At 49.7% G+C, this 18,606-nt stretch overlaps 2 protein-coding genes across 5 annotated transcripts in view; both read right to left on the bottom strand.

Moving 5' to 3' along the window:
* Positions 1–9,427: 9,427 nt before the first annotated feature.
* Positions 9,428–11,232, bottom strand: FAM71A (family with sequence similarity 71 member A). The gene has a single exon (XM_039230088.1). The coding sequence runs from the start codon at positions 11,226–11,228 to the stop codon at positions 9,474–9,476; it is 1,755 nt and encodes a 584-aa protein (XP_039086019.1). The 5' UTR covers positions 11,229–11,232; the 3' UTR covers positions 9,428–9,473.
* Positions 11,233–15,969: 4,737 nt separating this feature from the next.
* ATF3 (activating transcription factor 3) overlaps positions 15,970–18,606 on the bottom strand; it is a 59,150-nt gene continuing 56,513 nt past the window's right edge. For all 4 annotated transcript variants that reach the window (XM_039230089.1, XM_039230092.1, XM_039230090.1 and 1 more), the window contains exon 4: positions 15,970–17,458. In XM_039230089.1, coding sequence (XP_039086020.1) covers positions 17,261–17,458 — 198 coding nt within the window. In that variant the 3' untranslated portion in view covers positions 15,970–17,260. The remainder of the gene's footprint in view (positions 17,459–18,606) is intronic.

Genomic DNA, 18,606 nt, shown 5'->3' on the forward strand with positions numbered 1-18,606 from the left:
CAACTAGAGGCCACACTACTTTTACATTTCTCTTGGGAAGTAGATTCCAAAATTTCTGTAAGTCTTCCCGTCAGGGGAGCCTCTGATTTCCAGTAAATTCAGGGTCGCCTAGTTTTCTATAGTCATTTGCATTCAGTTTGCATAAAATCAGCATGCTTCTGAGTCCCAGACTCTGAGTCAAAGCAACTCAGGTAATTAATGCAAAATGGGCTCCAGCTTTTGTGCCCCATAGAGTGGCAGAAGGAGGCAGCCTCAGCCTCAAAGAGAGCAAGAGTGGCGGCCTTGACTTGTAGGCAAGAGGTCTTGTCATCCACTTGACCTGCAGATCCTCACTCCACTGAGTGATCCACTGAGAAGTCTGTCAGGAGGCCTCTGTTTTCCAGGCCCTGAACCTTCATCCTCGATGTGGTGGAGTCTAGGAGAGGGAATTTGAGTCGTGAAGTGGGTGTTGGGGAGTTAGTTTTGGTGGGACAGGAGCTGGGTGAGGAGGGATCCTCAGATCTGAGTAAAAGTCAGAAGGCAGCAGTAAAGTCAGGGGTGGGGAAGCTCTGTGTGGCTAGTTATATTGGAGAGTGGACACCTGCTATCTAGGAAGTTAGTGGTCAAAGGTAGCGGGGGAGTGGCCGGGCAGATTCCCTGGAGCCCATTCCTTCCCTTTCTCTTAGACGAGGGTTTCTTACTGGGCCTGTAAAATCATCCCTCGGATCTGCCCAGGGGTGGTCTGAGGTATCCCAGCCTGAAGGTGCCCATGACGGATTTTTTAGTGATTCAAGGTAAGACAGATGTCAGCAGCGTGGAACTAGAAGGAACAAACACTCTGCCCACATATGCACCTCATTCCTCCACAGGCCCAGACACTGGAGGTCTGAGTGAGAGGCACTGTCTAAAGCAAAGGAGTGGAGGGAGATGGAGGGACCCGCAGAGCCAGCAGAGATATGGTGCCCACTATTCTAAGCCATGGAGTTTATGGCTACCTGCTGGCTAAAAAGTCTGGCTCCTCACCACGGTGGAGGGCCAGATACCTTCTAAGGCCACAGAGTCAGTCCACGCTGGGGCCTGGAGGGTGAGCTCTAGTATGAGATGTCTTGGGATTTAATCCTGGCTCTACCACCAGAGGTCTTGGGTAAGTTGTTTGAAGTTGTCTGTGCCTCAGTTCCTTCATCTGTAAAATGGGAATAACAATGCTGATTTTGTAGAGCTGTGGGAAAAGAACTAAACACATAGCCCCTGTAGAGTTTTTAGAACAGTGGCCGCCAGAGAGGAAGTACTCAATAGATACTACGGAGATGATACGTGGCAGCCCCAAGTAAGATGCAAGGAACAGACTGCAGCACTTGGAAGGAAACACGGGGTGGGCTCCCAGAGTCTTGGCTTCATGCCCAGTGTGGCAGCTGCTCGTGCGCTTTCAGCCCAAGCTGATGCAGCGTCAGTAGCAGGCTGTGCGGACGAGGGCCAGGCGTGGGCTCTGGCTAACCACAGGCTGGGAAATGACACGGGTAGGGATGTGGTTTGTTTTTTTCCCTCTCTCTCCAGGAGGGGAGTATGCAGGAAAAAGAAATTGCTCCTTTACTTGTTTGGCAGGAAGGAGCACATGAGCTGGAAGGAGGGACCCCACCAGGAATCAAGGCAGGGGACCCTGTGCGACTTGTCTGGACCACTCCCAACAAAGGGCCGCTGGGGAGGGTCTTCGGCCATGGCCTCTGTGGGCAAGGAGGGACTAAGCATCATTAGTGATGGCTCTCCGTGTCCTGGGCCTCCTGTCAGTCAGGGCTACAGAGGGGCTGCCAGAAGGAGGGAAGGAAGGGATGTAGGGAAGGATAGAAGGCCCTGGACGCACTGTGCCTGGATGCAGAAGTGATTGGTGAATCCTTTCTTGTCAACAGAGGCCTCAACAGATGCCATTTCTCCCCTGTCTCTCACGCACAGACAGCCTCCAGGACTTGCTCTTGGCCCAAGGTGGCTTCCCTGACAGCGTGCCCACACCACACTCTCAGCTTGTCACTGATTTGCACAGCTGCTATCTTATGGCCCAAAGCACTGAGCTGGTGGGTCACACAAGGTTCTGAGAGGCTTCTTAGCAGAATGTTCTCTGTGCCAACATACCAACCCCACCCCCAATCCTTGCTCTTCCCTTGAGGTCCAGCCCCTGATGCTATGGGATGTCTGGTGGCCCAGCCTGGGATCCACCCTCTGGACCCTCACGTCCTTCCGAGCGGAGTTATCAGACGAAACAGGTTCTAACATAACAGAGTGTCTGTCTCTTGGGCCTGGACATAGAGTTGTGTCTCCTGACCCTGTGTCGCTTCAGATTTATCCTTAGCCTGACTTCTGTCATCATCAGCTTAAGTTAAATTCATCACCCCTGGATGCCCAGAAAAGTCCAAAACTGGTTGCTAATTGACACTCAAGTTTAGAGGATTCTTGGATTTCGGCATCAGAAAGGAGTGATTGTGTCTGGTTGCAGTCAGTGGGTTGGAGGGAGACTGGCTGAGCTAATCCCACTTTGCTCCATCCACAAAACCCCACCTGTCTCTGAGGGCCAGGACCCAGGCCAGGGCTGCCTGGGAACAGAGGCCTGCCACCACTGGTGTCGCTCCTTGACCAAGAGGCCAAAAAGACCTCGTAATATTGAGCCGATAAATGTGAAACAGAAACAAATGGTTCTAGTTCCAGGAAGTCAGAAATGGAAGGAAAAGTCGTTGGTATTCTTTGGGACCCACTGCGGGCTAGGTTTTGGGCTGTGCTCACCAGAACTCTGCTGCTTACTTGAAGTAAGACCTTGGGAAAGCCCCTGTCCTCTCTAGGCCTCAACTTCCTCATATGTAAAGTGCATCTGGGATTAGTCAAGACCCTTCCGGGCCTGACATGCTATGGTTCTAGGTGTCCCAGGATTCTATCACCTGGGGGTCAAAAGAGCTTGGGGCTATGTAGGGACGGGTGGAGAGAAGAGGACTAAGAAATGCCCAGTGGGATTCCTTGTGAGTTTAGTTCATTGAAAGGGGAGGAAAATAAGAAAGTAAAGTGAACAGAGGTGAGAACATAAGAGCCGGAGATCGGGAGAGGGAAAGTATGAAAGATGGAGGTGGCCACATTTACCTCAGAGCTCCTCAGGTACATCCTGGCCAGGCTGATTTTGTTAGAATGGGAGTGGGGGGTGGCAAATTGTATTTTCCAAAGAAGGCCACAACAGTATCGCCACCCCCATGCCCTTTTACGATGTGATCTTGCCATTTCCCTATGAAGTGGTGGACTTTAATTTCTCTCCCTTTAAATCTGGGCTGCCCTTATGACTTGCTTGTAACCAACAGAATGTGGTAGCAGTTATGCTGGGTGACTTCTGAGGCTCAACCAGAAGTCGCTTCCACTTGGTTATCTTGGGGTATTTGCTCTGAGGGAAGCCGATCTGAATACCTGTGACCATCATGCCAGAAGGCCACATAGAAGCATGCCTCTTGATAATCCCACTTTACGGCCATTTTCTTCAAGGTGCCAGACATGGGACTGGAGCTTTCTTTGACTCTCTGGACCAGACTACTGAACCACCTCACTTGATACCATGAGCAGAAGAAACCACTGGTCCCAGGTAAGCCCTGTCCAAATTCCTGGTATAGAAGAATCTACGAGATTTTTTTTTTTTTTTTTTGCATCACAAAGTTTTGGGGGGTAGTTTGTTATAAAGCAAAATGTCGCCAGAACAGGATGGTATATAAACACATAAGTTATAAACACATAAGTTTCCTTGAAGTGAGAAACCCTTGAAAATGTATGAACAAAACTTTTAAGATCTCAGAGATGTGTGAGATTTCAAAACTAATTTGGAAGCCAACCTCTAACTTTGCCTATTCAGGACATTATAATACAATTAGCATTTTCCACAGGTCATCATATATGTTTTTGAAAAGTATGTTTTTAGGGGCGCCTGCGTGGCTCAGTCAGTTAAACATCTGACTATTGGTTTCAACTCAGGTCATGATCTCATGGTTCATGAGTTCAAGCCTCACCTCAGGCTCTGCACTGTGCAGAATTCTTTCTCGCTCCTTCTCTCTCTGCCCCTCTCCCCCGCGTGTGCGTGCACTCTCTTTCTCTCAAAAATAAATAAATAAACTTATTTTTAAAAAGTGTATTTTTGCGAGAAAGGGAGAAAAGGCACTTCACCCCATCAGAATGGTTTTCAAAGGAAAGAGACGAGCAACATCAAATATTGGCAAGGATGTGATAACCAAAAGTCTCATGCGTCCCTGGCAGGAGTGCGTAATGGCGCAGTCACTTTGGAACATCATCTAAAACTGAACATATGCATAAATTCAACTCCATTTCAAAGTATATGCCTGACAGAAATTTATGTATATTTTTACCCAAAAATCTGCATACGAATGTTCATAGCAGCACTATTCTTAATAGTCCCAAACTGAAAATAACCCAAACACTCACCAGCAGCTGAAGGAATAATAGGCGGGAGTATATTTATGCCACGAAATACTGTATGGCAATGAGAATGAATGAATTGTTGCCAGAAAAACTCCTGGGCAAATCCATGAATAGGAGCTTGAGGGAAAGAAACCAGAGTCAAAGAATGCATACGATGGGATTCCATTTACAATAAAGTCGAAAAACAAGCAAAATTAATCTATGGTGTTAGAAGTTAGGATAATGGTTACCTTTGGCGGTAGTGACTGAAAGAGAACGTGAGGGGGGCTTCTAGAGTTGTGGTGATGTTCTTTTTTTTTAATGCTTATTTTTGAGAAAGAGAGAGAGAAAGCAGGGGTAGAGAGAGGGGGAGACACAGAATCTGAAGCAGGCTCCAGGCTCCGAGCTGTCAGCACAGAACCCAACACAGGGCTCAAACCCATGAACGGCAAGATCATGACCTGAGCCGAAGTCAGATGCTTAGCCGACTGAGCCACCCAGGCACCTCTCGGATGATGTTCTGATTCATCACCGGTGCTAGTCATGTGGGGATTTTCTGTACGTATGTTATACTTCAAACTAAACTGTTAAAAACAGGAGGAAGGACAGACTCTCAAAACAAAGGATGGGTCTTTAAAAAATGCATTTTGCTTTATAAAACGTTTTTTATGAAAAACTTTCCAAAACCAGTGTAAATTGCATTGTGGCAAGGTGCTGGGGCTGTGACAATGTCCGCGGGAGAAGAAAACCAGGGTGACATGGCCAGCCGCAAGTGGAACTGTGGGGAACAGTCCAGCCCTCCGAGGAAGGTGCTTCTCAATGGCTCTTTGCTGCCAACCGGATTGTGTGCACGTGACATGCATATCTAGGAGGGTCTTTCCCAGCCTTTTGAAGGCCATGCACATGTAGAAAATGGCAACACTGGAATGGTATTCTGGGGTATCAGATGGGGCTCCTGGCAGCCAAGATCGGCTGGCTAGGTTGTCCAGGTGCCCCAACGATGAGGGGTTTCACCACCTCAGCACACCTGTGGGAAGATACACACTTAGAGAGTGTGGGAAGACATGAGCCTCTATAACACATTTTTAGTTCTCTTGCTCTTCTCTGGGAAAATCCAGCTCTACATCCCCCTCACCTCTGCATTTACGGGTCCCATCTGCAGTAGTGAAGATCAGGGGGTTCAGGGGGGGTCAGGGGTTTATGTGGCATTCTGGATCTCTCCTCTATGTCGTGGCCTCCTCTCCCCTTCCAGCCTCATTTTCCACCACACTCTCGCCCCCTCCCCACACACCCCCCCCATCCCCTAAGCAAATTACATCCTGGGCACACTGCACTTGTCTGTCATCTAGAAACATCTCCGAAGACCCCAAAACGCCCAAGTCTTTCTTTTTCTCCATCATCTCTCTGCTCAGACCTTCTCTCCTCTATGATGCCACACTTTGAATAGTGTTACTGGTGTGTGTGTGTGTGTGTGTGTGTGTGTGTGTGTGAACATCTTCATGGGCCCTGATTTCCTATCTTGCCCATAGTAGGTGCTCAACAATTGTTTCTCGAATGACTTTTAGGCTGCAGAGGGACCCTGATCATAACCCCACCCTACCTCTATTCTTGAGGGTCACTCATTGTCCCTTTGAGTCAGAGTCCCCAACCTCCCAGGGCACCTGTCTTGTGGTCCCTCCACATCCAACCAGAGGCTTGGAGCCCTGCAGCCTGGATGAGGTACAGCCTTATTACTCAGACCCCTCCCTGCTCACACCTCTGGGGTTGGTGTTATGCTAATTGTGCTGTGACAAAGGGAAGGGGTGACTGCCACTCAGCCTCAGCCCTGGCTCCTCTCTTTCAAGCAGCAGCCTGCATTACCAGGGTGTGGCCACAAGGGGCTCTACCGGGCGATTCTTGGGCGCAGTGGAGGAGGGTTCTGTGGCAATACCTCCTGTCCGCATGGACAAGGAACCGCTCAGGCAGTCTCTCCTCTCCTCTCCAGTTTCCTTTGGCTGCCTTATCCTGACGTTTTACCCCTTAGCCACCTAGCAGCTGTTTTATATCTTAACACGCTCCTCCTTGCTGTCCACAGAGCGAGGGCCTTCCACTTAAGTCAGTTCCACCTCCCTTAGCGGAGCCTACACCATGAGCTCCCTGCCTTTCAGGACATGGGGTGGAAGATGGTCCTGTTCCATCTTTTCAACATCTCCTGACTCTGCCTCCCTTCTGTTCCCCCCGCTGCCACCCAGGGTCAGGGTTGCCCTCTGTGGCCAGGATTAATGCGATGGCTTCCTGGAGGATCCTGTCTCCAGACAGCCCCCTGTCCATCAGCTATCCACCTTGGAGCCAGAAAGAACTTACTCTGCTCAGGTGCTAGCCTTCAATGGGTCCCCAAGTCCCGGACATTCACACAGCGCCTCAGGTTGCCTGAAGATCCAGCTGCCTGATTCTCCAGCCTCATGTCCCTCTTCTCCCCTTGTGCTCCAACGAGCAATACTGAAATACCTGCAGTTGCCCAACACATCGTGATATTTCAAGCCTTTGTACTTTGCACACATCCCTTTCTGTGACCTGCACCTCCTCCGCCTTTGCCCTTGCTCCCCAGACGTCCCCACCTGGCAGAGACCTATTCATTCTTAAAACCGCAAATTCCTCTGTGAACCCTTCCCTGACCCAAGACTCCTTCCCCTGCCCCAGAACGCCTCGTCTGAATGGATCCTGTTCCCCGAACATCCGTCTCTCATTGTATCTGTCACTCAGAGTTGTGATAATTACTCAAGCCTGCTCTGTTTCCTCCACTGTCTCTGTACCTCCCTGTGGGACGCGGAGCTGGCACTCAGTAGGTGATACATGAAAGGAGTTGCATCATCCCCTCCCTGCACCCTCACCTGCACCTTGAGCAAGTCTTTCAAATGCTCTGAACTCCCATTTGCTTACCTGCACAGTGGAGACATGTGAGAAGCAGAAGGAGGCACGTACATTAAAGAACCTAAGTGTTACTAAACAACTAAGTTCTATGCAGAAGTCCTTATTGCATTTTCTTCTTCCAGACTAGTGTTTACCTGCACTTGCCTGGGTGCAGTCATAGGATCAGAAGAATGTGATGTGACCTTTTTGTAATTTCCCCGCCTTGAATCCAGGGAAAAGCTGGTTAAGAGTAAACCATTAATTCTGTCCCCCTCCAGCTCTCAGTCTTCTCTGAGGCTCTGGGTTAATGATTCTAGGTTGTTTTCCTCACAGGGCATGTTCTATTCTTTATGAATAACTTGACTCACTCCAATAATTCTCCATCCTGGGGTTGCGAACTTTGTTTTGCTGGAGGCAACGGTGGATGTGTGTAGGTCTCTGGCTGTCTTCCTTCCTCACCAGTGCCCCAGGCCCTACCCCATGGCCACCATTCCCTTTACCAACAAGAAGAGATCCCAGCATCCATGTTGCTTGGACCTAACAACTAATCTCCCTCACAGAGAGATTTAAGGATTTGTTTTCTGAAGCCCAGAAGGAGAGATCTGGTAAGGAGAAACCCTCTTAAGCTTTTGAAAACCGAGTTCAGAATGGTTTCTCCATACCAGCGATTAATTAGTGGCTGCCAGAGGAATGGGTCGTAGGGAGAGGCAGCCCCAGCAGGGATTGGTCCCTGGAATCCCAGGCAGAGGGTCTGTTCATGGGTGCAGTGCAGGTCACGCAGAGGCTGGGGATAGAAGCCTGGGAGCCAGATGCAGCCCAAGGGTGGTCTGGACACTGTTGAGATAAGACCAGCTGAGGACTGTGAGGTCATTGAAATTCAAAAACCTGCTCACAGTGCCTCACTACCAGGAGTCTCCCTAGATCTCATCCTTCCCTCCCCGTAATCCAGTCCATTTGGTGCAGAGTGTTTTAGAACGTAGTGTCAAGAATGCTTTGCATAATGAAGCGGGCTGGTGGTTCACTGTTCTACAAAGGTTCCAACTTTTCTGAGCTGAAGTGCTCCTATCTGTAAAATACATATATTATTCTTTTTTAACAGTGATATTCCTCTTTAATAACCAACCAGGGATTAAATTATCTCTTCAAACTAGGTTCTTGTAATAAGGTCATAACACTATAGTGCATACGTAAGAGTGAAAACATAAGGGATAAGGCGTTTAGGGATTTCCAAGGCAACAACTTCACTATTGCCATGGTGATTCTAGGACCATTCTGGCACCCATGCACCCACCACCTTGCTTAGGAGGTAGAACATTTCCAACACCACTGAAAGCCCTGCATTCACCTCGGGATCCTCTCTTGGCCTTCCACCCTGGGGGAAACCACTGTCCTGAATTTTGTGTTTGTATCTACCGTTTCAAACATTTACTTCTGATCGTAGTTTTTGATCTTGTTTTTGAACTGTTCTGTAAGTAGAATAGGCTATAGTCAGAGAATGGGTTTTTTCCTCTGCCAATGGGTGTAGCCAATGCATGTAGCTGCCCTTCATTTTCACGGCTGTATGTATATCTCTACACATTTCCTACTGTATTCTCAATTGTATTGGTGGGAATTTGGGCTGCTTACAGAGTTTTATTATTTTGCTATAAACATAGTGTCTTAGAACCAATTCCTTCCCTGGAATTGGAATAGACCCTGGAGACACACATGTTCTAAGGAAGAATTTGCGAAGTCCAAGCGAGAATCCTCCTTGAAGCCAACGAATGCTGCTGTACCCTCTTCCCTACACGACTGGCCTGAGTGTATGGCAGTCCTGTTCTTGCTGAGTCTATGGGCCCACAGAGGGAATTTCTAGAGAAATGGTGGAAGAAGAGCTTTCCAGGCCATAGTTTGATTTTAGCTGTGACCCTCAGGAGCAAGCCAGACAGGCCTTGAGGGAAGGTGAAGCCCTCCTTTGACTCTGAGCAGGAGTGTGAGGTGGGGGCTGCCCTTGACCAACCTTGGGTCTCAGGGTCTCAGGGTCTCAGGGTCTCAGGGTCTCAGGGCGGCAGCCCTGCTGACCTCACAAAATCCACCGTGAGGTCACTACTGGGCTGCAGGACCTAGAAATTCAAACAGAACACAACCGTTCTCAGATTATATGGTTTTTTATTTAAACGGCTATGAGGAAAGCCCTACTAATGGGCGTCGAAGGTCACTGTCTCCATAATGTCAGACGTCCCGCTCCCTGCGCTCTGCAGGCCCTGGCGGTTCTCCGTGCCGCTCCGGTCCACTGTCTTACTCAGCATGTCCACGTCTCTGCCGCATGGGGAGGCCGTGGTCCTGGTAAGGTTGGCTTTGACGTTCCTTAGGAACAAGCCGATCCTGCCCAGCCTCTTGGTGGCCGACCCCGAGCCGCCGGTGGAGAAGCCCCGCCCGGATTTGTGGGAGGCCCTGGACTCCTTGGGGATGGGCGAGTGGCTGATGCCTTTGCGGGGGGCGCGCTTGCCGCCCCCGGGGCTGCCGCGGGCCTTGTCCTTGTCCTCCCTCGCGGCTCTGTGGCCGGCTAAGGACCGGATGGAGGATTTCCGGTTGGTCTTGTCTTCCCCGGCCACGTGACCGGCATCAGCTGCCCTGCGGCGACGGGAGCCCGCCGGGAAGCTTCGCTCCTTGGGCCTGCGCTCCCCGCGCTCTCCGCGCTCCCCGCGCTCCCGCCCGCGCCTGCGCGGCTGCCTTCCCGCCTGCTCAGCCGCACCTTCGCTCTGCGAGTCCGAGAGCAGCGCGCCCTCCACGTTTCCTGCCACAGTCTTGCGGGAGCCCTCTGTCCCTGTGAACGTCGCGGTCCTGCCGCCCCCCCTGGGGAGGCTGGTGGACGAGTCGGAAGTAAACCTGGGGGTCTTCGCGGCCCCTGCCAAGGCCATGTTCCTGCTCTGAGGGGACAGGCTGGCGGTGCCCGCAATGGCTAGGTTGGCTCTGCTTCCTCCGGGCCCCATGGAGGCTGCACCTGCCCCGGCCATGCCTAGCTGATCAGGCGCGGCTGACCTGGTGATGGCCACGCTCAAAGCGCCTGCCGCGGTGCCAGCTGCGATGCCTGCTGCGAAGCCCGCGGCGGTCCCTCCCGTCGCCACGGCCGCCGCCGCCGCCGCCGCCAGCTCCCTGTTGAGCCCTGCAGGTTTGGGGTTGGCGGAGGCTACACCGGGTTTACGGGAGAACTGACGGGTCCCCTCCCCTCCTGCAAAAGCTGCAGAGTTGGCCTCGGACACCTCGGAGACCGCGTGGAGGCTCCTGATGCTGACCTGGTCCTGATCCCCCCTTGCTTGGAAATCTGCTCCTACCGGGCTCCTCCTGTCGTCTCCCTCAAACACAGGCATGCCGAGTATGTCCTCCGCCGGGATGGCGTAGGTACTGCTGTTGCTGTCCACGGGTGGCCGCAGGAGGTAAATGAGCTTTTCCCAGTAGGCGAAGAGGTCTTCGCGCGCATCCAGAGGGGGACACAGCTGCAGGTAGCACGAGCGGCCGGTGGCGAACTTCAGGCGCAGCTGTTGTTTCTCGCGGTTGTGAACCGAGATCCTCACAAACTTCAAGGGAAGGAGCCTGGTGAGCTCTAAGGTCTTCGGAGCCTTGCGGCCTTTCCCCTTGGTGGCCTGGCCGCGCCCGCCGGGCTCGTCGTGGCCGGCGGCCGGTCGGGCCAGCAGCATGACGTCGGGGAGCGGGAGCATGGGGCTGGTGGACGCGATGCCCACAGTCACCATCCTGACCCGGTTGTGCACATCGATTACTTCTCCCCTTTTGGTGATCTGGATAAAGTCACTCTCAAATATAGGCGCGTACTTGAAGATGTCATACTCGCCCTTGTACAGCTGTCGCTGTAGCTTCCCCATGGCGGTGTTGAACATGCCCACTCCGGCGCCGCTGTGGGCTGTGTAGTATGGTGGCAGAGCCTCGGGGCTCATGTCCGGGGGCAGTGCGGGCAAGGCCGGTGCCTGGGTCTTCCTGGGTACAGCAGCGGATGGCTGTATGTGTCACACGGATGGCTCTATGGCAGGTGTCTCAAACCCCCAGGCCCAGGGGGCCACCACCCTTTGCCTCAGAGCCTCCCAGAGACAGGAGTGAGGGTGGGAGCTCAGAGGATGACAGAGCGGGTGCTGTAGGGCTGCCTGGACCCCAGACTGAAACTCTGCAAGGGGATAGAGATGTACGCCGGACTCCTTCCTCCTCCACCTCACTTCTGCACCTGAAATTTTATCTTCCTGACGGACTGCGAGCTGCAGTGTTGGTGAGAGACCTGACTACTTTCTCAGCCTAAGCCCCTGCGCAGCCATATTTATCCTCTGCTGCCCTTTGTGACCTGTCACTGTCACATACCCCATTGTTCTCATCCCCCAGACCTCCCCCTCAGGGCAGGGCCGCCTCCTCCTCCCCAAACACCCCCACTGCCCCCACAGAGGACAGGCCCACCCTGCCAGGGACTTAGGTAGGTATCAAAATAAAAATGTCTTCAAATGGGAACATTTTGTGTGGGGACTTTTTTTTTTTTTTCTCTTCCCCCAAATGCAAAAGATTCCGCAACTGGACAAAATCTATAGGAATAGAAGGTGATAGGATGCACTGGAGTCATTTGAGCTCACGGTTTCATTTTATCCAATAACCTCCAACTGGCAGTCTTGGCCCTTAGTCTGCTCTTTCATAAAATCTCAGTAAACCACTAATAATAACATTAAAAACTGTGTCCCCAAGGTGCCCTGCTACGTTCTTCACGTATGACTGTTAAGAATCCATTGAGTTTGATGGGGCGCCTGGGTGGCTTAGTCGGTTAAGCGTCCAACTTTCGCTTGGGTCATGATCTCGCGATTCGTGGGTTTGAGCCCCGCGTTGGGCTCTGTGCTGACAGCTCAGAGCCTGGAGCCTGTTTCAGAGTCTGTGACTCCCTCTCTCTCTGACCCTCCCCTGCTCATGCTGTCTCTCTCTCTCTCTCCTAGAAATAAATAAAACATTTTTAAAAAATTAAAAAAAAAAAGAATCCATTGAGTTTGGTACTGTTGCTAGCGTCCCGTTTCACAGGTGAAGAAACTGAGGTATCATTTGGCTACTTCACAGAACTAATGGTGGTAGAGGTAGTATTTGAATGCAGATCTAGCTGATTCTGAAGCCTTTGATCTGAACCGCTCCAGTACTTCGCCTTCACAAAGAAGGCTCGCACCAGCCACACATTTGTTCAAACCAGACTGACTTAATTACCTTTAAAAAGATCTGTTTGATGCACTGGTGGAAGTTGTGTAATTCCACAGGTGTATATATGTTATGGAGAGAACCCAAGACAACTACTTCAGGCAGTGGCTGGGCTGAATCGAGATTAAATTATTCAGGCGGCCATCTTAGTTCCTTCCCTCCATTATGTTTCTGCAAACAGCCTGTGTGTGGAAACCTAGTTATTTTCTCTGAAGACCCCTGGCTTTCTTCCCTTCTTCACCAGTGAAATGAAGGGGGCGGGGGCCCGAGATGTAATCTTCAATTCTAAGAGCCTGCCGAACACACTCCTGTAGCGACCTCCCTACCACGCACAAGTAGTTTGAAAGCAGTGACACCCATGGGGATGTGTACCACCATACTTCTTGCCTTATTGCCATCCCCACAGAGCTAGCCACAGAATGTGTAATTTCTTTTTTTTTTAAGTTTATGTATTTATTTATTTTGAGACAGAGACAGTGTGAGTGAGGGTGGGGCACAGAGAGAGAGAGAGAGAGAGAATCCCAAGCAGGCTATGCACCACCAGCCCAGAGCCCGATGTGAGGCCCAAACCTATGAAACTGTGAGATCATGACCTGAGCCAAAACCAAGAGCAGGATGCTTAACCGACTGAGCCACCCAGGTGCCCCAGAATGTGTCATTTCTAAAGACTTTTTAAAAATCCATTTATTTGAGAGAGATAGTGTGAGAGGGGGAGGGGTAGAGAGAAAGGGAGACAGAGAATCCCAAGTTGGCTCTGCATTGTCAAAGTGGTACCTGATGTGGGGCTTGAACCCATGAAACCACGAGATCATGACCTGAGCCGATACCAATAGTCAGATACTTAACGGACTGAGCCACCCAGGCACCTCCATAATTTCTAAATTATTACTTGAAAGTTCTGAGAAAGAAACCTACTCCCAACTCTCATCCTCCAGTTTGATGAAATCCTTCCTGAAATCCTACCTTAGAGATTCGGTCCTTGAAAATAAATTCTACATTAGAGATTTCCATTAAAATACACACACCTGTTCACTAGGTGAATAGACAAACAAAATGTGGTCTATCCATACAGTGGAATGTTACTCAGCCATAAAATGGAATGCAATGCTGATCGTGCTACAAGGGGGAATGAATCCTGAAAACTTTATGCTAAGTGAAAGAAGCCAGACACAAAAGGCCACATGCTGTGTGAATCCATTTATATGAAATATCCAGAAGAGGCGAATCCATAAAGATGGAGATTAGATTAGCAGTTGTCTGGGGCTGGAGGGAGGGAGAATGGGGAGTGACTGCTTAATAGGCCCAGGATTTACTTTGTTGGGGATGTAAATTCTGAAACTAGATGGTAGTGATGGTTACCCAGTATCGTGAATGTACTGAGTTAGATGCTCTAAATGGGTACAATGGTAGATTTTATGTTGTGTATATTCTCTCTCTCTCTCTCCATCCCTCTTTCTCTCTCTCTCTCTCTCTCTCACACACACACACACACATACACTGAGCTACTCAGCTTTCCATTTCATCTGTAAAACGGGGACAACAGTCACTGAGGATTAAATGAGATACAGCATGTAAAGTGTTGCACATATTATCTAACTCAATACATGGTAGCTCTTGTTGGCATTCATCTTCAACTGGCCCTTTAAGCCTGGGGGGAATTCCTTCAAGAGAGCAGTGTTTGAGAAGACAAATAGAGAAGCTTCTGGAGTTCGAGCCACTATGAGAACACAGAAGGATGCTCTATGGGCAAAATTGACCTCTGAGGTTTTACCTCAGGCGGATCCATGAAAACACTGTCCACTCCATGCAGATACTAAACACAGCCAGAGAGTATGGGATGGGAAGAGAGAAAAGGCTTGATAGAGGTTTGGGTTTCAAGGGTTTATTCAAAGCCCATGGGGAGAAATTAGGATAAAGATGGAAAACAGCATTTTAGCTCTTGGCATAAAGTGAAAGTTTTAATTCCAGAATCCCCCTGGGCCAGAACCCTTAAAACTCTTTATTCTGAAAGAGGTGTCAGGCCAGATCTCCAGGAAAGGCAAGGGGACAAAGATGAGGTCAGAAGGGAGGCTGGGTCCTCCAGGCCCTGCCAATGTGACATCACCACCGCAGCAGGGGGCAGCCCCTTGGAAAGGCACCTTCGCTCAGGTGTCTGACTCTGGCAGACGTCCCATCTAAGTTTATTTTCTCAGACTCTCCCAACCTTCCCTCCCAGTCAAATGTGAAACAAGAGGAACTAAACAACTTGATGGTAAATACATATTCATCTTTTTTTTTTTATTAAAGTATCAAAACATAAACTTGGCTGCAGAAAACAAAACTGTTTTAACACATTTGGTAAAGAGCTCTCAGTTCCTGTAACCATATAACCATATCCAGTAACTGTATTTTTCAGATCAATTTTTCTGGCCATAGCCACCACCCACTTCCTTCCTCTCCAATCCATTGTTGTCCGTGGCAGCTTTAAAACTGTCTTGAGTTTCCTAACAGCTGATTGGTGGCACCTTTATCTACAACCAGAGGATAAATGCAAAGAATTACCACCCCCTTCCCCTTATCTTAAAGAAAATAGATGATCTCCTAAAAGAAGTGGTGAATGGTACTTCAAGCAGAGGGCTCCTTATAGACTGGGAACTATCCCTGATGTGCAAAAAGGCAGCAAAATCAGGACACCTGTGTCACAGGTGAGAGTTTAAAGGAACCATACATGAGTTCAAAGGCTCCCCATTCATGTGCATGAATCTTAACATTTAAGGAGGCTCATATCTCTCTGAAGAATGACATTAGTAGCAGAGTAGCCAGTTTTGATTTCTAGCCTGTGAGGGATACCAATGTGCACAGGCAAAGAGCAAGGGAACATGGTTCCAGACCTAAGGAATCATATGCCCTGCAAATTCCAGAAAGTTAGATGGAATACCTTTCCTTGAAGTATCACACCTGTGCCATCAAAAACTATTCTCTCCCTCTCTTCCTCCCTCCATTCTTTCCTTGTATTTGAAATACATATTTGCAACAATAATACATATTTGGACACAATAGCTGTAATCAAGTAAATACTTTAAGAGGTGTTCTGTGGCAGAATGTACAGTGTCCAGGGCTCAAGCTGGAAAACAGGTGTATGTTTTTGGCATCTGTACATTCAGAGAAACATAGTAGAGGTACTTAGCAATTCAGGTTGTATATCATCACATCAGACAGTTGGTCTAAAGGATATACCTGGTTGGCACTGTGTTCTAGGGTTTGCTAATGAGAAATTGAGTGTCACATGCTACGGACTGAGAAGCAGGATTGAAAGTCAACTGTCCCACCTAGTGGCATGCCAAAGAGCAAAGGATGACACTCGGAGAATTTTTAAGCTCAATGCCCTTCACCCTCAATGGAGAGAGAGGGTGCCAGGAATGAGTAGATCTTGACAACCAACCCATTTAAAAAAAAAAAAAAAAAAAACAGAAACCAGCACAACACTTAAGTTTACCACTTCTTGGTTCCAATATTTATTATATCGACAGGTTTAGGAATACTAGGATAAATAAGTAATATTTTCTCTTACAGAAAAATTGTAATGATACTGCTGAGTAGGATTAAACACTCTGAGGATTTCACAGAAACATCAGAATTTAAACAGACAGTAGCCAGAGTCCTGTGGCCAGTGTGAATGACGTCTCACAGTTCTAAACGCTCTGGGCCAGATTTCTACCAACACTTGCATGACAAACAATGCCAGTAACATCCAATAATGCTACAGCCCAGGCATCACCTGGCTTCAAACCTGTCTCCACTGAATGTGGCTTTGAACTGCAAGAAAAGGAAAGTGGAATAGTCTTTGGCTCCTCTGGCCTCGAAAGAACTCCTGACCTAAGTCACCGAGGGGAGAGTCCTAACCCTTCGGAAGTTGGACTTTCTTTCTGCTTTCTTCCTGTGACATTATAACTGAGTTTGCAACAGAGGGCCTGTAGTCATGCCCACGAATTCTGCATTAATGGCTGGGTGCCGAGGGAAAGGTGGCTTTCTCTGTTGGCACAAAACTACACTGCTCACCAGCAGCATTCTGTTCTCTCAGGGCCTCTGAGGTCTTCTGGCCACCTCAACATTTTGTAAGACACGGCGTGTGCTGATAGCCACTGCCCTTCCCCCCCACAAACTCTCAGAAGTCAGATCTGAGGAAAATCTCACCAGTATTGTGCAAAACAAACATCAGAAGAACACAATGCCTAGCTTTGAAGCAAATGCCTCGCACACAGTAATTCCTGTACATAACAGCATGTTTGCTAGAAAGCACAACCTTGGCCATTGTACAACTTCGCTAAATGCCATCCTCACGCTGTGTCCCCTATAAGTGATGGTAGCCGTGGCAGCTTAGGCGGTGGCCCCACTCCACCCACCCAAGGTACGGACACTTCTTCAGCATGAGTCATATTGGTGAGAGTCCCGTTTTGTTTTGTTTTGTTTTTGTAGAATCCAGGCAAAAGATGAGCAGGACCCTAACCTGGGGCCATTTGCGGCATCCAAGAATAGCCAGGATGGTTAAGGCCTAAATCCTGGAGTTAAGACAAAAGATGCCCTTGCCCCGGTCCATAGTCTGCTCTGGTGCAGAGAGGAAAGGCCCAGTTGAGTCAACAAGGGCTCTTCTACCTCGAAGGTTCTTCACTGCTGGGATGCGAGAGGTGCACAGGAAGTCAGATCTCCAATGGCTTCAGGGTTTGGGATGTAGAAGGTTTTGATGAGGACTCCCCAGTTGCCCCCATACCATGACTGCTTAGCTTTGCAATGTTCCTTCTTTAATCTGTTGGATAAAAAGGTTTCTTTCATCTTCTGGAGTCCGCCCATTCTGAGCCCGGACAATACATGTGGGCCGATGAAGGTTGAGCATGTATATCAAATGCTGCTTCTCGTTCTTGAGCTCCTCGATCTGGGCCTTCAGTTCGGCATTCACGCTCTCCAGCTTCTCTGACTCCTGGGGGCCAAGCAACAGGATTATTAGGAGTGCGGCCAAGGTTCCAGTGAAGAGAGGCGTGGCTCGGGGTGGCAGTGAGTTGCATGTCATCGGGGTTCATCAAGCTGGGAATGGTCTGCAGAGGGAGTGCTGTGGGCTCCCTGGGACAGCGTCCCCGCAAAGCTGGGACAACAGCATTAGGTTTGGGAGAATCCAGACCCTGGAGAAGCCTTTGAACTTGGAGGCTTCTTCAGAGATGCCCTTGAGTTTCCACTCAAGGTTGAGGGCAGGCTGTGACTCCCATGGTGATGATACTGCAGTAGAGCCAATGGCTCAGAGATTTCCTTCATATGAGCCCAACAGCCCCCGTGTAGCTCTCCTGGACCTGCATGGGCCTTGAGGGCCGGGAAGAAATGCAGACCCACCGTGCTTAGTCTTTTGTGAGTCACTGTTTTCACTGAGAAAAATGTACATGGAAACACATACAGTGTCTCGATTTTGCCTCCCGGAAGCCATCAACAGACTCCTTGGGGGCCTGTGGGACCCGGGCGAAGACTGGCCTGGCCTGTCCACACTCGGGGGATGGGACACAGCCTGGAAGGACGGCGCCGCAGCCCGCCCTGCCTGCCCCGAGATGCGTTCCCACCCATGCTTCTCCCTTCGGGAAGGGGAGCGGGCTGAACACAGCCAGGAGCTCAGACCATGGGATGAACCAAGAAGGGCCGCAGAGTTAAGAACACACAAGAATGCAAGGAAAAAAAAAAAAAAAATATATATATATATATTTAACCACTGCTTGCGGATTAAGGAAGTAAACTTGTTTGAAGAGATTAATTAAAGGCTTTTCATTCTGAGCCAATTGAGAGCAGGCAGCTTCCTTTCCTTGGTAAAACGAGTGAGTGAAGCTTCTTTAACTGGGCTCACATATCCTGCAGCCTGGAAGCTGCTGGGCGTGTATGGACGGGCCAGGGCTGCTGGGTATGTGGGCATCAGAGAACCTGCGGTTTCTAACACACGCACCTGCTGCTTATGCGTCCAGAGTCTGGGTCTTTGTGCTAATAGTTTGTTACCTCCTCATTTAGCACGTGGCCTTTCTGCTACGGCTACACGTCCTTCTCGAGAAAACACTCTGGGTAGGGGGCTTTCTGACTCCCTTTGTGATGGCAACA

This window comes from Hyaena hyaena, unplaced genomic scaffold (assembly GCF_003009895.1).
Source record: "Hyaena hyaena isolate Hyena2069 unplaced genomic scaffold, ASM300989v1 scaffold_43, whole genome shotgun sequence".
In the NCBI taxonomy this organism is placed as follows: Eukaryota; Metazoa; Chordata; class Mammalia; order Carnivora; family Hyaenidae; genus Hyaena; species Hyaena hyaena.

Bases quoted from the DNA above. Each gene is read 5' to 3' on its own strand.
- FAM71A (XM_039230088.1), bottom strand. From the start codon at position 11,228: ATGAGCCCCGAGGCTCTGCCACCATACTACACAGCCCACAGCGGCGCC.